Below are 20,367 nucleotides of genomic sequence, written 5' to 3' on the forward strand. Positions count from 1 at the left end.
GTTTCATCTGACCATATGACATTCTCCCAATCTTCTTCTGGATCATCCAAATGCTCTCTAGCAAACTTCAAACGGGCCTGGACATGTACTGGCTTAAGCAGGGGATCACGTCTGGCACTGCAGGATTTGAGTCCCTGGCGGCGTAGTGTGTTACTGATGGTAGGCTTTGTTACTTTGGTCCCAGCTCTCTGCAGGTCATTCACTAGGTCCCCCCGTGTGGTTCTGGGATTTTTGCTCACCATTCTTGTGATCATTTTGACCCCACGGGGTGAGATCTTGCGTGGAGCCCCAAATCGAGGGAGATTATCAGTGGTCTTGTATGTCTTCAATTTCCTTATAATTGCTCCCACAGTTGATTTCTTCAAACCAAGCTGCTTACCTATTGCAGATTCAGTCTTCCCAGCCTGGTGCAGGTCTACAATTTTGTTTCTGGTGTCCTTTGACAGCTCTTTGGTCTTGGCCATAGTGGAGTTTGGAGTGTGACTGTTTGAGGTTGTGGGCAGGTGTCTTTTATACTGACTAAATAGTTTTTTGCCCCACTGTATCTGCAGCTGGGTGTTTAAACACAAAGCCAAAGACTTTGGGTGGGGTCGGGAGGATGGCACAGAAGGACACAGAGGAGAGGGGGCATGTGTACAGCATAAACTGGGGAACACAAGACAAAATAGGGAAGTAAGAATGACAGTGATAAAAAGCAAGCGAAAGGAAGATTTTTGGAAGAGGGAGGATGGGGCAGTTGTATTACACAACACCATAGAAACACAGAAAAATGTAAGGGGCCCAATTACTTCTGTAAACCAAGTGTACATTTCTCCTTTTTAGACTTCATCATAATGAGACAGTTTAATTTTCCCTTGGAGATTAACCCTAAACTCTCACCTTGGCGTTGAACCCTAGGCTCTGACCTTGGAGTTGGAGCCTAAGCTCTTCATTTTGAGTTAAACCCTAGGCTATATTCCTTTGGAGTTGGGCCCTACGCAACTAAGCATTTAACGTTAGGTAGCGTCTTTTTTTGGTGCAGTCCTTGATTTCAACGTCCACGGACTTACCGGTCCGAAACAAATCTGAACCAATCACAGACGTCCGATCCAGCCTATATTTGTCCCAAATATAGAAGTTCCGATTTAGCCCAAACATAGACGTCGAGAATTGGTTCAGATTTCTATGTTTCACAAGTTTGGACAGCACAGTACAGTAGAGCACAGCCCGAGTACAGTACATTACAATACACAGTACAGTACAGAAAATTTGAGTATAGCACAGTAGAGTCCAGTACAGTACAATGCAGTGGAGCACACTAGCCTACAGTAAAGAAAAGTGTACTATAATGTATCTTACTTTACTCTACTGTACTCTACTGTAATGTACTCTACTGAAGTCAACTGTACTCTACTGTAATGTACTCTACTGTAATATACTCTACTGTAGTAAACTGAACTCTACTGTAATGTACTACTGAAGCAAAACTGTACTCTACTGTGCTCTACTTAATTAACTATTCTGTACTGTCCATTACTGAATAAAACTGAACTGTCCTGTAGTGTACTCTTGTGTTCTACTGTACTGTGATGTTCAAACTTGTGAAACATAGCCTTTAACGTCTATGATTCGTTCAGATTTGGATCTGGTCCACACCAACCAAATTGTACTTGTTTGCGGGCAGAGCTCATTAATAGTCAGCATGCTTTGCAAGTGTTTATTTTTACGTTTACATTTTGGTCATTCAGCAGCCGCTCATATCCAGTGACTTACAGTCAGTGCATTCAACTAAGGATAGATAAACGACAACATATCACAATAATAGCGAGAAAATAAACATCTCTAACCATTACTCAGAATGTTATTGTAGTTGAAGTGGTCTGTTGGTTTATTATGTATGTTGTACTACTACGAACATCATTGCTCCCAGATTTAGGAAAAGCAAGCATAATTGCGCGATAGATGGGAGTAATAATAGATATTTTGTTGCAATCTTAATTTGGCTTCTCTTTTCTATTAAAATGTATGAAAAAAAGTATAATTGTGTTGTAATGCGACTGTTTAGCAGCTGAAATTTGGCCATATAATCAATAACTGAAAAATACTTATTTACAATGTCTGCAAATGACATTTTCACCTCCGGAAATTACGTTTTTTTTTTTACATCCAGAAAATATTTTTACCTTTCATTCAGCAACTAAAATGCACAAGATGTTAATGTCAGGACAATATTACTGAAATGTGTATTTTGTATGCCATTTTGCTTACTGAGTAGGCTCTCACCTTGGTTTTGTGCTCCAAAATGTCAATCCCGCTCAAGGACAAAAACGAACACTTTGCTCTTCTTCTGCAGCTTTTCTGTCGACTGTGTCAGACATCTAATGGAGGGCAAAGGACAGGGCCTTGCTCAACCACTGAATATTTCAATCAATCTGATCTTTTGAAAAACTGTTAATTGAAACGATGTTAGACACTGATAAAATTGCTTCTTTCATGAGCCTTGAATTTTTTTAATCTATTATCGACAAAACCAAACAATCATACTAACAGTACTTCAATGACACACTAGTCATCTGACATCTGGACAGCTTCATTCAAATTGGCATGCCCTCAGGATGGACCACCTTAACGCCACAGAAACTTAGACCAAAAAAAAGCCAGTCAAGAGGCCAAGAACATTCACAAAATCAATCAAGATTTTTTCCCCTCCCATCCTCAATAACAATACAGAGTTACTAATATATATGTATTACATTAGGAAAAATATTATGCACGCTGTTTTGAAGTCAGTTGTCATGTATGAAAACCTCTAATAGTGTGCACTCTGCTTTCATTATTGTCCGATATCACTCATATTTGGCACGGCTGTGCTCCTGGAACAACATATGAAAGTTTAGGGTTTCAGGATGTTACACCACTAAATCAACTGGTTCATGATCCCTGGGTGTAAATGACGTGTAAAGGCCCTGTTACGCAATAATACAACTCTGTTAAATTTGGGATCTTAACCCTTTTAAATAACTCCACACTATTTTAGCACTGTTGACGTCAGGTGGCGAGCTTGCTTTGTGTGTAAAGTATCGGGAGGTAAATTACTAACCAAAATGAACTTCTCACTTAATAGCATTAATCGAATAACCTTCAGTTCAGACGCTATCTGACTGTTTTGCAGGTATTGCTATTGCAGGCACTGACATCTCTCAGATCATCGGAGGGAGAAGAAAAAAACATCAGGAAAGTGTCGTTCAGATTTTGTATCGTTACAGCGCACCACTTTATCAATGCCTCGTCTTAAATTAGTACATACAGACGTAATTAGAAGCAAATGTCCTCAAGGCAAGCAACAATGTCCAGATTACATGTGTGATTTATGGCGATATGCAATAAGATAATTAAAATAGAGTTCAGAACATCAAAGCAACCCTATTTCTTAAAGCACCTTATATACAAGATGTCGCAAGTTTGCTTCAAACGAAATTTCACAGAATTCCAGAGTCCAGACTTGATAGATTTGGTTTGGATCTTAGTGGCGATAATTGCATGCAGCAGACCCAACATTACCCCCAAGCTGTTTCCCTAACAACGCCAATGGCCTTTTCCTTTTCCAAAGTACTCTGGTTCTACAGTAGGACAAAGTGACGGGAACTTAAGGATAGGAATGATGATGGTGTCTAAGAATCGTTGACAGACATGTTCTCCACTTGGTTCTGGAGCTGGTCTCCACCTCCCTGTTTCTTCTTCTTCCCTCCATCCTGCTGCTTCTTCTGCTTCTTGGACGTCTCCACGTCAATAGGCGCAGGCTTCACAAACTTCAGCATCTCTGTCATACCTAAGAAAATGAATAGGTGACGAATGAAAATTTGGTCCACACAGTTTATGGCAATACTCGTCATCAAATATGCATAGAACCAACTACAACTCTAGAGATATTTAGAAAAATAAGTTCTGAGAAAGACAACCTTTCATGACCACCATCTTCCATGCATAGGACAAAAGTATTGCAGGCCCCTTCACAACAACAACAACAAAAAATACTGTCTCTCACCTGGAGGCATGAAATTCCGGAGTACCTCTGGAATTATGACACCCTCTTCGGTCTGGTACGTCTCCAGGATAGCACACATTACACGTGTGGTGGCACACATGGTTGCGTTGAGCATGTGCACATAGTCAGTCTGAAGAACACAGGAAGTGTGGTTTTAAAACTGGTTCAAATATTCTATCTTACTATGACTTTTTGATTATGGAAGCAAATCCAGATTCTATTTAAAGACTGGGTACGCTCACCTTGTCCATCATCTTTTTGGTCTGTCCGTAGCGGATACGCAGCCGACGGGCCTGGTAGTCTAAACAGTTGGAGCAGGAGACCAGTTCTCTGAAGGCTGCGGAGCCTGGGAACCAGGCCTCCAAGTCCAGCTTCTTACTGGCTGCATGGTTCAGAGCACCTGGGTGGGAGCAGACAAACACAGAGGCTCAGACATCCCATGTGTAACTCTGTGTTGTTAGTGTCGCACTGCTTTGCTTTATCTTGGCCAGGTCACAGTTGTAAATGAGAACTTGTTCTCAACAAGGTGAAAAAAATAAAGACATGTAGGTAGTAAGACAGCTTGCAAGGGAAATGTCCGTTATGTGTCACACAAATCACACAGGATAAAAGGTCATTGTAATACCTTACAGGGTCTTATATTATCTTGTAATAAGAAGGGTCTTATTAAAAATGGCAAGTTAACAGTCACTCATAAATGTTATTGTCATGATGTATACTTAAAGGAATAGTGCAGGATTCTGGCAATAAATGGATACCTCAGGATTTTGTCAATGAAGTCCTTTATCTTCTTCCCCAGATTCATATGAACTCATGGATACCATAGGCTTCCGGTTATTGAGAAAAGGCTCGTGAAACTACCTCCACCTTCCTTCATACAGGACGCAGACATTTTCTCTCCACAAGTTCATCTGACTCCGGTGAAATAGAAGGGGCTTAATTGCCAAAAGCCCAAAGTATCACTTTAAATGCCCAGTGCAGTCAAAAACGTGATATCCCTGTGTTTTATCTATATATTTTACACACTCCGAGGTTAGAATAATATTGTGAAAATGAGGATGCTTTAGTGTAAGAGCTATTTGAAAAGATCACCTGAAATTTCAGCCTGTTTTGGTGTGATGGAGCTTTAGTGGTAAATTAGTTTAGACCAATAAGAAAGAGTTCCAAACCTCTGCCAATAACAGCTAGTTTTCATTTTTTCCATCCCCACTCAGACCACTCCCAGACAATTCTTGCTTGAGGAATTGCTCTTTGCTGAGAAGCTACTTTTGTTTCTTTTTGACCATTTTAATTGAAAACAAATCACAGTAAGGTACTTTAAATTGGTTACCCAGAAATCATTTGATATTTTAAAAAAAACCCAGCTGCATTGGACTTATGCCCTATTTTACTTACCCAGAGTCAAATGGTCTTATGGATACCAATGTATGGTTTGGACCCCAGGTATGGCCCTGGTGCAGTTTGAAGTAAATTGAAGGCGATTTCGCGAGCCAATGCTAAGTAGAGTTAGCACAATGACTGGCAAAAGGTAACATGTCACTGCACTAACACTAGTAGCAACAATGAACCGCCTCCACCTTTGCCACCACTGCTGAAAAAAATTCAGAGGGGAAACAGGACTTCGTCATTGCGCTAACGCTAGTTAGCATTGGCGCACAAAACTACCCTCAACTCCCTTTAAACTGCACTCAGAATATAGCACTATCCATTTAATCTAAAACTTGTATTTCAGAGCACACAATTTCAAATGACATCAATACAGGATTTGTGGCAACTACAGCCTCATTGTTGTGTTGTCGTACAAAAACCTTGGGTAAGCCCAAAATGTCACAATTCCCAAACTTAATCCTTTATTTCTCAATAATAATTTTGGATACAGGTCTGCCAATCATTCTTCCTCCAAAAAGGACCTTTCTATGGATTTACTTACAGGAAGATCCAAAACTCAAATATCTTTGGGCCAACGGTGTATGGAATTGCCATGTGATCACTGGTCTCTGTCCCAGAGAGGAACAGACGTGTTGGGGAGGACTATCTGCAGGACCTACCTGAGACTATGTTGATGATGCGGTAGGGGATCCCTAGTGTCTGGTAGAACTCTTCAGCCGTCCCAATCATCTCATCCATCATCTCCCAGGACTTGTTGTCATGAGGCGAGGCAAAAACAAACTGCTCTATCTGGGGGCAGAGAGCATGTTCATTAGTATTTCGCAATTGTTAGCAGAGGCCCACCCCCCTAAAAAAATGACCTGTTCTGGAAATGAGTATCACTTGACATGATCTGTAAATTGTCAATAATATCCAGACTTTATCCTTCTCCAATTAGGCCTATAAAATGCAAAGCACTACAACAAAGCTGTTGCCTTTTCTACACTGACCATGACACACCCACCATGTCTACTTTGAGAAAATGTCCACTTACCTTCTCAAACTGGTGCACCCTGAAGATGCCTCGGGTGTCACGCCCGTGGGAACCCACTTCCTGTCTGAAGCAGGTGGAGAGGCCGGCGTAGCGCATTGGCAGATCCTCTGGCTTCAGCCACTCGTCTCTCAGGAAGGCTGCGATGGGCTGCTCTGAGGTGGCAATCAGGTACTTCTCATCTATGGCCGTGTCCTCAGATTTCTCACTGCTCTTCCCAATCACCTGAGAGACAAGGAGGGAAGGCAGAGTGAATACATTACATACAAACACCCACATATCAAAATGAACATAAAAAAAATGCATATTTGTCTTAACATGCAACAAAACTAAAAGACATGAAGAAAAAAAACATATAGGGGCCCTTATCCCGCAATAGGAATGAAAGGAAGATTAGTTTCAAATCCATCACACCTTGTAAAGTTCATCATCAAACTGGCTGAGCTGAGCCACCTCCTGCATGACCTCTTTCCTCATGAAGAAGGGGGTGTAGAGCATTTGGTAGTTCTTGCTGTGGAGCATCCGCAGAGCATAATTGATCAATGCCTGCTCCAGGAAAACTAGCGGCCCCTACAAACACAAAAAAGGAAACAGTCAGTAAGGATAACTATCAAGGATACACTGAGTTTAACAGAAATACCCCTTGGTATGAATCGGCCTGTGAGTGTATTGGCTACATATGACAGTGACTAAGAACTTGCTTTGAGGAAGTAGCCACGGCTCCCAGCCACTATAGCTCCTTTCTCTCCGTCGTAGCCGTCGATCATGACTACCAGGTCTACGTGGGAATACTTCTTCTGCACAGTACAGTCTCCCCAAGTGCGCTCCACTTTGTTATCAGCATCCTGGCAGGGAGAGAGCGACAAGGTAAATTACAGAGTAGACAAGTAAACAAGAGGCAAAACAAAATTCATTTGTGAGACAGAGGCAGCGGACAAGGCATGAGAATTTGAATTTTCTCCCTGAGGCAATGTGAACTTTCATCCATCTCCCTATTGCTGATGGGAATTCAAAATTCCATGACACCCACCTCATCATTACTGATGGGCACAGATGGATGCAGGAGGTTCCCGATCTCTCGCAGGTATTGAAAGCGCTCTTCCTCCAGCTTTACCCTCTCACCGTCAGATTTCTGCACTGCCTCATCTACAAGCAGACGGACCTTCTTGATCTGGGTGACCGTGAGGGGCTAGAAAAAGGGGAAAATAGACATGAAACATACCCATGAGTATGGGACCCACAAGTCAATCAGCATTTATAGATGAACTGCTGGCTAGCGAGTTGACCTACCGATAGTGTGTCTGCCGTTAGGGCCTCCAAGTTCTGGGCGTCGTCTGGGACAGAATCATCGTCATCCCCAACTGGCTCCCTCTTCTGTATACAGAAAAGGCACAGAACAGGGTGAACTGGTAGAAAGAAACTATCTGCACATAGAATAGAGCATAACGCTTTCAGACTGATGGGGGGGGACATATAGCCATGTAGGTTACATAAAGCCTATATAGTTCACCAGCAGTTTCACAGGCTGTACCTTCATTTTCTCTCCAACTGTCTTGCTGCATAAATTCTTTGCCTTGTTGAGGTTGTCGGCAGTGAAACGACCTGGTGAGCATGGAAAGGGCAAGGGTCAGCGTCATATGCACGTCATGAATGAATATAATGGTGGTTGTGTCTTGAGCCTAGGTATCACAAGTAGCTATAACGTTAGTGACGCTCACAGGCGACAATGAAGAGACCCCCATAACCATAACAATGTAGACTTGAGTAGTCCAACATTCAATCTCAGTCAAATCTGCATCCATGCTATTTTCCATCTTGTTCCAATAACAGGGTCATGTATAGATGAGATCCAGCTTGTCAAATTTACACCAAAAGTTTATATATTTTTTTGCATTTTAGCTAACCCTTTTCCTAACCTTCACCTTCTTATCCTAACCAGCTACGTAAATTATCCTAAACCTACTACGAAAAGTACATTCTGGCAAAAGCTGGATCCCTTCTAGCCAAGAGTCAATAACAACTGTGGGACGCTGAGAGGAGAGGTTTTGATGCATTTGCTATGGGTATGTTGGACGGGGATTGCATCAGATTGGAGCTACAGTCAGTGTGGATAGGATGACGTGGCTAACCATCGTTTGGGTTTTCCTTGATAGTTTAGTTACTGAAGCATACATTATTTTAGCTAGCTAAATTAATGTTAGACAACATTGATCGACATATCAGGTATAGCCTAACTAAAGACATGGGAAAGAAAATGTATTGGTTGTGGTTAGTGAACTAACGTAGCTGGATAGCTAACTGGCTATACAGTCATTTGCTATCTACCGGTGACTAACTAGCTAGCGCAGGCTACCAACTAACCAGTTTAGCTGAGAATATCCAGGCAGATAATTCACTATACATTTTCCAAAAACGTGAACTGACGTATTATGCTTCAATTTCTTAATTTGTATCTGGGTGACTACAAGGCCAGCTTTTAACTACCTATAATAAATGCATGAAGCTAGCAAGCCATGTGAGTGGACACCAGCATCCGATTCAATGAATGCTAACGCTAGCTTGCAGTCGGAACTTACATTTTCTCCATTCGGTGTCTGCGTGTACTAGTTTATCCACAAGTGACACATCTTTGAACCTTTTTCTTTGAGTTTCTCTGATTACTTCAGGATCACCGCCTTTATCGGTTCGAAATTGGTCTAAATCGAGCACCATGATGATTCCACGCTTTGATGACTGTCAGAAAACGGTGCGGAGTAACAGAGAAAAGCAAGCCGGTGTGAAAAGTACCAGCGGCACAAACGATTACGTCACTTCCTTCTTCGATGCGGTTTAACGGTGGATGGCATCCAATGAATGTTGCATTACCGCCACCTACTAGACTGGAGTACAACTCCCTTAAATTTAAAAAATCAAATTGTATTGATCACGTACACATGGTTAGCAGAGGTTAATGAGAGTGTAGCGAAATGCTTGTGTTTCTACTTCTGACATTGCAGTATATCTAAGTAATATAACAGTTGCCGTACCAGGCTGTGATACAGCCCGACAGGATGCTCTCGATTGTGCATCTGTAAAAGTTTGTCAGGGTTTTGGGTGACAAGCCAAATTTCTTCAGCCTCCTGAGGTTGAAGAGGCACTGTTGCGCCTTCTTCACCACACTGTCTGTGTGGGTGGACCATTTCAGTTTTTCTGTGATGTGTACGCCCAGGAACTTAAAACTTTCCACCTTCTCCACTGCTGACCCTTTGATGTGGATAGGGTGGTGCTCCCTCTGCTGTTTCCTGAAGTCCACGATCATCTCGTTTGTTTTGTTGACGTTGAGCGAGAGGTTGTTTTCCTGACACCACACTCCAAGTGTCCTCACCTCCTCCCTTTAGGCTGTCTCGTCATTGTTGGTCATCAAGCCTACCACTGTTGTGTCGTCTGCAAACTTGATGATTGAGTTGGAGGCGTGTATGGCCATGCAGTCGTGGGTGAACAGGGAGTACAGGAGAGGGCTGAGCACACACCCTTGTGGGGCCCCAGTGTTGAGCATCAGCGGAGTGGAGATGTTGTTTCCTACCTTCGCCACCTGGGAGGCGCCTTGGGAAAGCCCAGGACCCAGTTGCACAAGGAGGGGTTGACCAGGGCCTCCAGGTTGATGATGAGCTTGGAGGGTACTATGGTGTTGAATGCTGAGTTGTCGTCAATCTTGCATAGTTATTATTTTTGTCCAGATGGGATAGGGCAGTGTGCAGTGCGATGGCGATTGCGTCATCTGTGGACCTGTTGGGGCAGTATGCAAATTGAAGTGGGTCTAGGGTGGCCGGTAAGGTGATATGATCCTTGACTAGCCTCTCAAAGCATTTCATGATGACAGAATTGAGTGCTACGGGGCAGTGGTCATTTAGTTCAGTTATCTTTGCCTTCTTGGGTACAGGAACAATGGTAACCATCTTGAAGCATATGGGGACAACAGACTGAGATAGGGAGCTATTCATTATGTATGTAAACACACCAGCCAGCTGGTCTGCACATGCTCTGAGGACGCGGCTCGGGATGCCGTCTGGGCCAGCAGCCTTGCGAGGGTTAACATGTTTAAATGTTTTACTCACGTCATTCACTAAGAAGGAGAGGGGGGGGGGGCATAGTCCTTGTTAGCGAGCCGTGACGGTGGCACTGTATTATCCTAAAAGCGGGCAAAGAAGGTGTTTAGTTTGTCTGGAACCGTGACATCCGTATCCGTGACGTGGCTGCTTTTGTTTTTGTAGTCCATGATTTCCTGTAGACCCTGCCACATACATCTCATGTCTGAGCCGTTGAATTGCAACTCCACCTTGTCCCTGTACCAGCATTTCGCTTGTTTGATTACCTTGCGGAGGGAATAACTACACTGTTTATATTCAGCCATATCACCAGACCTCTTTCCATGGTTAAATGTGTGGCCCCAATCCAGCTAGTGCAACTGCATTTATTTCTAGCGTTGTCAGTGGTCACAGGAATCATTACATTATCCCTCTCCAACTTCCACACTGCAATTACTTCCCTTAGCTCTTCCCCCAAGTTTACACTGGTGAGACTACTCTCAAGGGAATGTGTTAGAAGGACGTGGCTTTTTATATCCCACTCTGCCGTAATAAAAAGTTTTGTATCAAGACTGCCCAAATGTGCCTAATTTGTTTATTAATAACTTTTCATGTTCAAAATTGTGCACTCTCCTCAAACAATAGCAGGGTATTCTTTCACTGTAATAGCTACTGTAAATTGGACAGTGCAGTTAGATTAACAAGAATGTAAGCTTTTCGCAACTATGAGATATGTCTTTGTACTGGGAAATGTTCTTGTTACTTACAAACTTATGCCAATCGCATTAGCCTACGTTTGCTCAACCGTTCCGTGGAAGGGACACCGATCCAAAATAAGTTTTTAACATCGACGTGGCTGTAGTGGAGCGGGTCGAGAGTTTCAAGTTCCTTAGAGTCCACATCACCAACGAACTATCATGTTCCAAACATACCAAGACAGTCTTGAAGAGGGCACGACAAACCTTTTCCCCCTCAGGAGACTGAAAAGATTTGGCATAGGTCCCCAGATCCTCAAAAGCTTCTACAGCTGCACCATTGAGAGCATCACCGCCTGGAATGGCAACTGCTTGTCATCTGACCGTAAGGCGCTACAGAGGGTAGTGCGTACGTCCCAGTACATCACTGGGGCCAAGCTTCCTGCCATCCAGGACCTATATAATAGGCGGTGTCAGAGGAAAGCCCATAAAATTGTCAGAGACTTCAGTCACCCAAGTTATAGACTGTTCTCTCTGCTACCGCATGGCAAGCGGTACCGGAGCACCAAGTTTAGGACCAAAAGGCTCCACAACAGCTTCTACCCCCAAGCCATAAGACTGCTGAACAAATAAGAAAATTGCTTCTGGACTATTTACATTGACCCCCCCCACACTTCTGTACACTGCTGCTACTCACTGTTTATTATCTATGCATAGTCAATTCACGCCTACCTACACGTACAAATGACCTCTTCTAACTTGTACCCCCGCACACTGACTCGGTACCGGTAAACCCTGTATATAGCCTTGTTATTGTTATTCTTATTGTGTTACTTTTTATAATAATTTTTTTCATTAGTCTATTTGGTAAATATTTTCTTAATTCTTCTTGAACTGCACTGTTAGTTAAAGGCTTGTAAGTAAGCATTTCACGGTAAGGTCTACACTTGTTGTATTTGGCGCATGTGACAAATAAAGTTCGATTTCGTTTGATAGAAAGATGAGACTCAAGAATTAGCATTTTTCGGGCATCATGTCCAAATCATCCGAAAGTATCTAAAATTGATGGGGACACTCAACAAAGTCCTTCATGATTACAACATGATGCAATGAAAATGATAATATTCATACCATGACTTGAGCGGGATTTGTGCCACAAATGCTAAAAGGTCAGCATTTGGAAACAGTGTCAGGAAAACTAAACCAAAGCATCGATTTCCGTCATTCCGTGTTTGTGGACTGCTTACAAGGCAAGAAAACCAATATGTAATTTTGGTTAAGTATCCCTTTAAGTACATTTAAAACCGGATACTTTATAAAAACTTTAACTCAAGTAGTATTCTACTGGGTGATTTTCTATTAAATTATCTTTACTTTTACTCAAGGATGACAATTGGGGTACTTTTTCCAGCACTGGAAATATTGCAGTGGGAGATTGTGAGACTGTCACACCCTGACCTTAGTGTTCTTTGTTTTCCTTGTTGTTTTGGTGGGATGTTGGCTATCAACAACAAGGCAACTCCTATGACTAATTGGGAATGGGACGCAAGCGTAGGATTGATCACCCTGTCGCTGGCCGCCTTTGGGGAGGGTGTATAGTGTGAAAGGCCGAAACACCCTAGGAACCAAAAGGTACACTACTGACGATGCGCTCCCCAAATTTCACCAGGCTCACTGCTCATGTACTCTTGGAAGTGCTTGCACAACGGATAGTAACATCTCATCCTGTGTTCTTGGAATCTGGTTAGGTCAGGGTGTGACATGGGTGATGTATGTGTTTTTGTCTTGTCTAGGGGGTTTGTATGTTTATGGGGCTGTTTCCTTTCTAGGTGTTTATGTAAGTCTATGGTTGCCTAGATTGGTTCTCAATTAGAGGCAGGTGTTTATTCGTTGTCTCTGATTGGGAACCATATTTAGGCAGCCATGTTCTTTGGGTATTTTGTGGGTGATTGTTTCCTGTCTTCTTGTGTCTGCACCAGACAGAACTGTTTTGGTTGTTCCACATTTGTTGTTTTGTATTTTGTAGTGTTCACGTTTACCGTCTTTATTAAACATGATGAACACTAACCACGCTGCGCTTTGGTCCTCTCCTTCGTCCACAGAAGAAAGCCGTTACAGAGACAATGCTGCACAACATGTTAACACAAACACACGTTTCAAGACACCGTTTGAATCTGTAAGTGAAGACCACTGGACTTTGGCATCATTTTCTGGAATTTTCCAAGCTGTTTAAAAGCACAGTGTACGTTAACATCTGACACACTGGAATTGTGATACAGTGAATTATAAGTGAAATAATCTGTCTGTAAACAATTGTTGGAAAAATTATTTATGTCATCCACAAAGTAGATGTCCTAACTGACTTTCCAAAACTATTGTTTGTTTACAAGAAATTTGTGGAGTGGTTGAAGTACGAGTTTTAATGACTCCAACCTAAGTGTGTGTAAACTTCCGACTTCAACTGTAGGGGTAAAGTGACAATGCATAATAAACATTGAGTTGCAGCAGTGTAAAAACAAAGGGGGTTTCAATGTAAGTAGTCTGGTTGGCCATTTGATTCATTGTTCGGCAGTCTTATGGCTTGGGATTAGAAGCTGTTAACCAAAATGTTTCTACCAGGAACCAAAAAGGGTTATTCGCAGGGTTCCCCTATGGGGACATCTGACGAACCATTTTAAGTTCTAGAAAGCACCTTTTTTAGGTTTAGTTTAGGTTTCTATATGAGGGTTTTGGGAAATCATTTCTGTTTCTGTATGAGGGTTTTGGGAAGTTGGAGCATCCTTTTTCCATGAATTGTGGAAACACTTTTTGTTTCTCTATGAGGTTAAGGAGAAATACTTTTTGTTTCTCTATGAGGTTAAGGATAAATACTTTTTGTTTCTCTATGAGGTTAAGGACAAATACTTTTTGTTTCTCTATGAGGTCAAGGAGAAATACTTTTTGTTTCTCTATGAGGTCAAGGAGAAATACTTTTTGTTTCTCTATGAGGTCAAGGAGAAATACTTTTTGTTTCTCTATGAGGTTAAGGAGAAATACTTTCTGTTTCTCTATGAGGTTAAGGAGAAATACTTTGTTTCTCTAAGGCTAGGGGAAATAGTTTGTTTCTCATTTGAAATGTATGGAGGAAGGCTGTTTCAAAAATATTCCTTCTTCCCGTTCCTATTTGCCTGTGTCACCAGCCCCTCCTGTGTGACATTAGCTCTTCAAAAGCGCATACCCTATCTGGTATTCCGTTGATTTAAGGTGTCTCATAAATGTTGTGTATGCACAAAATATTCATTCTACTTTCCTTTAATATATTTTCTCATGACTTTATTCCAAGTCATCTCACCTCTATAGAGATGCTGCCTAGGCTGTCTGACGAAATCATTATTTTAGTTCTTCAAAGTAAATCAGGCATTATTTTATGACTGCTGAATACCAACTATCAATCACTAAGATCATGTATTTTCAGGTAGAGATACCTTGCAAAGCAACTGCTTTCTATCCATCTCTACCAAACACCTTTCTTATTGTACAGTGCCTTTGGAAAGTATTTAGACCCCTTGACTTTTTACACATTTTGTTATTCTAAAAATGTTTCAATTAAAATGTATTGTGTGTAGATTGATGGGGAAAAATAACAATTTAATCAATTTTAGAATAAGAAAATGTGGGAAAAGTCAAGGGGACGGAATACTTTCTGTCAATTGAAATAAATGTATTAGGCCCTAATCTAAGGATTTCACATGACTAGGCATAACATGACATAACCCACACATCGGGGAGCCAGGCCCAGCCAGTCATAATTCGCTTTTCCCCACAAAGGGGCTTCATTATAGGCGGAAATCCTCCTCAGTTTCATCAGCTGTCGGGGTGGCTGGTCTCAGACGATCCCGCAGGGGAAGAAGCCAGATGTGGAGGTCCTGTGCTGGTGTGGTTACACATGTTCTGCAGTTGTGAGGCCAGTTAGATGTACTGCCAAATTCTCTAAAACAACTTGTGACGGCTTATGGTAGAGAAATTAACATTCAATTCTCTGGCAAAAGCTCTGGTGGACATACCTGCAGCCAGCATGCCAATTGCACATTCCCTCAACACTTGAGACATCTGTGGCATTATGTTGTGTGACAAAACTGCACATTTTAGGGTGGCTTGTTATTGTCCCCAGCACAAGGTGCACCTGTGTAATGATCATGCTGTTTAATCAGCTTCTTGATATTCCACACCTTTCAGGTGGACAGATTATCTTGGTAAAGGAAAAATGCTCACTAGCAGGGATGTCAACAAGTGTGTGCACAAAATGTGTGTCACGTTCTGACCTTAGTTCTTGTGTGTTTTCCTTGTTTTAGTGTTGGTCAGGATGTGAGCCGGGTGGGCATTCTATGTTGTGTGTGTCTAGTGTGTCTATTTATATGTTTGGCCTGATATGGTTCTCAATCAGAGGCAGGTGTTAGTCATTGTCTCTGATTGGGAACCATATTTAGGTAGCCTGTTTTGTGTTGGGTTTTGTGGGTGTTTGTTTCCTGTCTTTGTGTTTTCTGCACCAGATAGGGCTGTTTCGGTTTTGCCACGTTTATTGTTTTGTATTATGTTCATGTTTAGTTTTCTTATTAAAAAACTATTACCACGCTGCGTTTTGGTCCAATCCTTGCTACACCTCTTCAGAGGAAGAGGAGGAAATCTGCCGTGACAGAATCACCCACCAAAACAGGACCAATCAGTGTGGTGACTGGCAGCAGCAGGAGGAGCAGCGATGTCAGGATTATTGGACTTGGGAGCAGAATCTGGACTATACAATTTGGGAAGAGATAGACAGGTGGGCGGTCGATCCAGGGAGAGTGCCGGAGCCCGCCTGGGATTCGCTGGAGCAGTGCGAGGAGGGTTACATGAGAATGGAGTTGCAGAAACGAGCACGGCGGCACGGTAGGAAGCCCGAGAGTCAGCCCCTAAAATGTCTTGGGGGGAGGCACACAGGAAGTATGGCGAAGCCAGGTAGGAGACCTGCGAAAACTTCCTGTGCTTACCGGAGAGCGAGAGAGACCGGGCAGGCACTGTGTTATGCTGTGGAGCGCACAGTGTCTCCAGTGCGGGTGCATAGCCCGGTGCGGTACATTCCAGCTCCTCGGATCGGCCGGGCTAGAGTGGGCACCGAGCCAGGTAAGGTTGGGCAGGCTCGGTGCTCAAGAGCTACAGTGCGCCTGCACGGTCCGTTCTATCCAGTGCCACCTACACGCACCAGCCCTCAGGTGGCAGCCCCCCGCACCAGGCTTCCTAAGCGTGTCCAGAGCCCTGTTCCTCCTCCCCGCACTCGCCCTGAGGTGCGTGTCCTCGGCCCAGTAACACCAGCGCCGACACCACGCACCAGGCCTACAGTGTGCCGCACCAGGCCTAGTGTGCCTCGCCTGCCCGGAGCCGCCAGAGTCTCCCGCCTGCCCGGAGCCGCCAGAGTCTCCCGCCTGCCCGGAGCCGCCAGAGTCTCCCGCCTGCCCGGAGCCGCCAGAGTCTCCCGCCTGCCCGGAGCCGCCAGAGTCTCCCGCCTGCCCGGAGCCGCCAGAGTCTCCCGCCTGCCCGGAGCCGCCAGAGTCTCCCGCCTGCCCGGAGCCGCCAGAGTCTCCCGCCTGCCCGGAGCCGCCAGAGTCTCTCGCCTGCCCGGAGCCGCCAGAGTCTCCCGCCTGCCCGGAGCCGCCAGAGCCTCCCGCCTGCCCGGAGCCGCCAGAGCCTCCCGCCTGCCCGGAGCCGCCAGAGCCTCCCGCCTGCCCGGAGCCGCCAGAGCCTCCCGCCTGTCCGGAGCCGCCAGAGCCTCCCGCCTGTCCGGAGCCGCCAGAGCCTCCCGCCTGTCCGGAGCCGCCAGAGCCTCCCGCCTGTCCGGAGCCGCCAGAGCCTCCCGCCTGTCCGGAGCCGCCAGAGCCTCCCGCCTGTCCGGAGCCGCCAGAGCCTCCCGCCTGTCCGGAGCCGCCAGAGTCTCCCGCCTGTCCGGAGCCGCCAGGATCATCCAGGGCCGCCAGTCAGCCAGGATCTTCCAGAGCCGCCAGTCAGCCAGGATCCGCCAGAGCCGCCATTCAGCCAGGATCCGCCAGAGCCGCCATTCAGCCAGAAGCTGCCAGAGCCGTCAACCAGCCTGAGCTACCTCTCAGTCCTGAGCTACCTCTCAGTCCTGAGATGCTACCTCAGTCCCGAGCTGCCCCTCAGTCCAGTGGGGCCCTTTGTTAGGGTTACTAGGCCAAGGTCAGCGCCGAGGGTCACCACTCAAAGGACGCTAAGGAGGTGGACAAAGACTATGATGGAGTGGGGTCCACGTCCAGCGCCAGAGCCGCCACCGCGGACAGATGCCCACCCAGACCCTCCCCTATGGGTTTAGGTTGTGCGGTCAGAGACCGCACCTGGGGGGGGGGGTGGGGGTACTGTCACGTTCTGACCTTAGTTCTTGTGTGTTTTCCTTGTTTTAGTGTTGGTCAGGACGTGAGCCGGGTGGGCATTCTATGTTGTGTGTGTCTAGTGTGTCTATTTATATGTTTGGCCTGATATGGTTCTCAATCAGAGGCAGGTGTTAGTCATTGTCTCTGATTGGGAACCATATTTAGGTAGCCTGTTTTGTGTTGGGTTTTGTGGGTGTTTGTTTCCTGTCTCTGTGTTTTCTGCACCAGTTAGGACTGTTTCGGTTTTGCCACGTTTATTGTTTTGTATTATGTTCATGTTTCATGTTCTTATTAAAAACATGAACTATAACCACGCTACGTTTTGGTCCGCCTCTCCTTCCCAGGAAGAAAGCCATTACAATGTGAGAGGAATAAGCTTTTTGTGTGCATGGAAAATGTATTGGATGTTTTATTCAGCTCATAATACTTTACATGTTACATTTATATTTTTGTTCAGCGTACATATAACAACATCTATCTAAATTGCTTGTCATCATGCTAGATACATGCTAGATACAGTGCAGACACACTTCCCCAAGCTCTGGACAGTGCTGGTCATAAAAAGCTAGCTAAACTCAACAAAAAAAGAAACATCCCTTTTCCAGGACCCTGTCTTTCAAAGATAATTCTTAAAAATCCAAATAACTTCCCAGATCTTCAATGTAAAGGGTTTAACACTGTTTCCCATGCTTGTTCAATGAACCATAAACAATTAATGAACATGCACCTGTGGAACGGTCGTTAAGACACTAACAGCTTACAGACGGTAGGCAATTAAGGTCACAGTTATGAAAACTTAGGACACTAAAGAGACCTTTCTACTGAATCTGAAAAACACCCAAAGCAAGATGCCCAGGGTCCCTGCTCATCTGCGTTAGGCATGCTGCAAGGAGGCATGAGGACTGCAGATGTGGCCAGGGCAATAAATTGCAATGTCCGTACTGTGAGACGCCTAAGACAGCGCTACAGGGAGACAGGACGGACAGCTGATCGATCTCGCAGTGGCAGACCAGGTGTAACAACACCTGCACAGGATCGGTACATCCGAACGTCACACCTGCAGGACAGGTACAGGATGGCAACAACAACTGCCCGAGTTACACCAGGATCTCGCAGTGGCAGACCAGGTGTAACAACACCTGCACAGGATCGGTACATCCGAACGTCACACCTGCAGGACAGGTACAGGATGGCAACAACAACTGCCCGAGTTACACCAGGAACGCACAATCCCTCCATCAGTGCTCAGACTGGCCACAATAGGCTGAGAGGCTGGACTGAGGGCTTGTAGGCCTGTTGTAAGGCAGGTCCTCACCAGACATCACTGGCAACAACGTCGCCTATGGGCACAAACCCACCGTCGCTGGACCAGACAGGACTGGCAAAAAGTGCTCTTCACGGACGAGTCGCGGTTTTGTCTCACCAGGGGTGATGGTCGGATTCATGTTTATCATCAAAGGAATGAGTGTCACACCGGGGCCTGTACTCTGGAGCGGGGTTGATTTGGAGGTGGAGGGTCCGTCATGGTCTTGGGCGGTGTGTCACATCATCATCGGACTGAGCTTGTTGTCATTGCAAGCAATTTCAACCCTGTGCGTTACAAGGAAGACATCCTCCTCCCTCATATGCTACCCTTCTTGCAGGCTCATCCCGATATGACCCTCCAGCATGACAATGCCACCAGCAATACTGTTCGTTCTGTGCGTGATTTCCTGCAAGACAGGAATGTCAGTGTTCTGCCATGGCCAGCGAAGAGCCCGGATCACAATCCCATTGAGCACGCCTGGGACCTGTTGGATTGGAGGGTCTTGGTGGAAGAGTGGGGTAACATCTCACAGCAAGAACTGGTAAATCTGGTGCAGTCCATGAGAAGGAGATAAAATGTTGTCCTGGTCTTTCCTGCTGGGGACAGGAGGCTTCAGGTTAGGGAATGGAGGACCTAGATAATTGGAATATTAACTATAATTATTGCCCACATTTATGAATGCAATTCAATTTGAGTTAGCTGTGTATCTCATCTGAGGGAGAATTGCTGATGATATACAGTCTGTGTGGTTCATATTATGTCAATTTTCTTTCGAAAATCTGCCACTGAACCACACAATTCTATCTAGGGAGAGTGCACACAATGTGTAGAATTGCAGGAAATTAGATGTAAAACAGCTCATTTAGCTTTCTGCCCCATGGCAAAATGTGTAGAATTTTGGGAAATTAGATGTAAAACAGCTAATTTTGCTCTCTGTCCCATGGCAAAATGTGTAGAATTGCAGCAAACTTGCTTGAAAAGTGCAGCATGTTCTGTACACCCCATAGCTAAATAATTAGAATTGCATGAAATTAACTCTAAAACGTAAAAGATATATGGGAGGGGGAGGTGTGGTATGGATGTAGGTACACAGAGCTGCGAGCAACTGTGGCCCCTCATTATCAGATTTTGTGGCCCCCACCCCCATCAAAGTTGCCCACCCCGTTCTAGAATGTTTTCATCCAAAATATCGAATACAATCAAATGATGCCTTGTGATAAACCAGTTTCTCTGCAAATTATATATATATATATATATATATATATATTTATTTATTTTCATTTTGTTATTTAACCTTTTATTTAACTACCCATAAGCACTCCGAGCTGGATGTAATGCATTTCAATGGGGACGTTCACAGTGGAGTGGAATAGCAAAGCCCCCTTGCGGTTGAAGGCGCCGCATTTTTCAAACTTTGCGTTTTCTTCAGACCAGCCAGAGTCCGTCAAAGAACAGGAAGCC

At 44.5% G+C, this 20,367-nt stretch overlaps 1 protein-coding gene across 1 annotated transcript; it reads right to left on the reverse strand.

The window, feature by feature from the left end:
- Window positions 1-2,461: 2,461 nt before the first annotated feature.
- Window positions 2,462-9,243, reverse strand: LOC110532757 (serine--tRNA ligase, cytoplasmic). The gene is made up of 11 exons (XM_021616881.2): window positions 9,020-9,243; window positions 7,975-8,045; window positions 7,734-7,817; window positions 7,474-7,632; window positions 7,145-7,288; window positions 6,858-7,013; window positions 6,447-6,668; window positions 6,073-6,202; window positions 4,267-4,424; window positions 4,025-4,154; window positions 2,462-3,808 (listed from the first exon to the last, which is right to left on the reverse strand). Exons 1-11 carry the CDS (start codon window positions 9,153-9,155, stop codon window positions 3,651-3,653), a joined length of 1,548 nt encoding a protein of 515 aa, XP_021472556.1. The 5' UTR covers window positions 9,156-9,243; the 3' UTR covers window positions 2,462-3,650.
- Between the last annotated feature and the right edge of the window lie 11,124 nt (window positions 9,244-20,367).

The sequence above is a fragment of the Oncorhynchus mykiss genome, chromosome 9 (assembly GCF_013265735.2).
Source record: "Oncorhynchus mykiss isolate Arlee chromosome 9, USDA_OmykA_1.1, whole genome shotgun sequence".
Classification (NCBI taxonomy): Eukaryota; Metazoa; Chordata; class Actinopteri; order Salmoniformes; family Salmonidae; genus Oncorhynchus; species Oncorhynchus mykiss.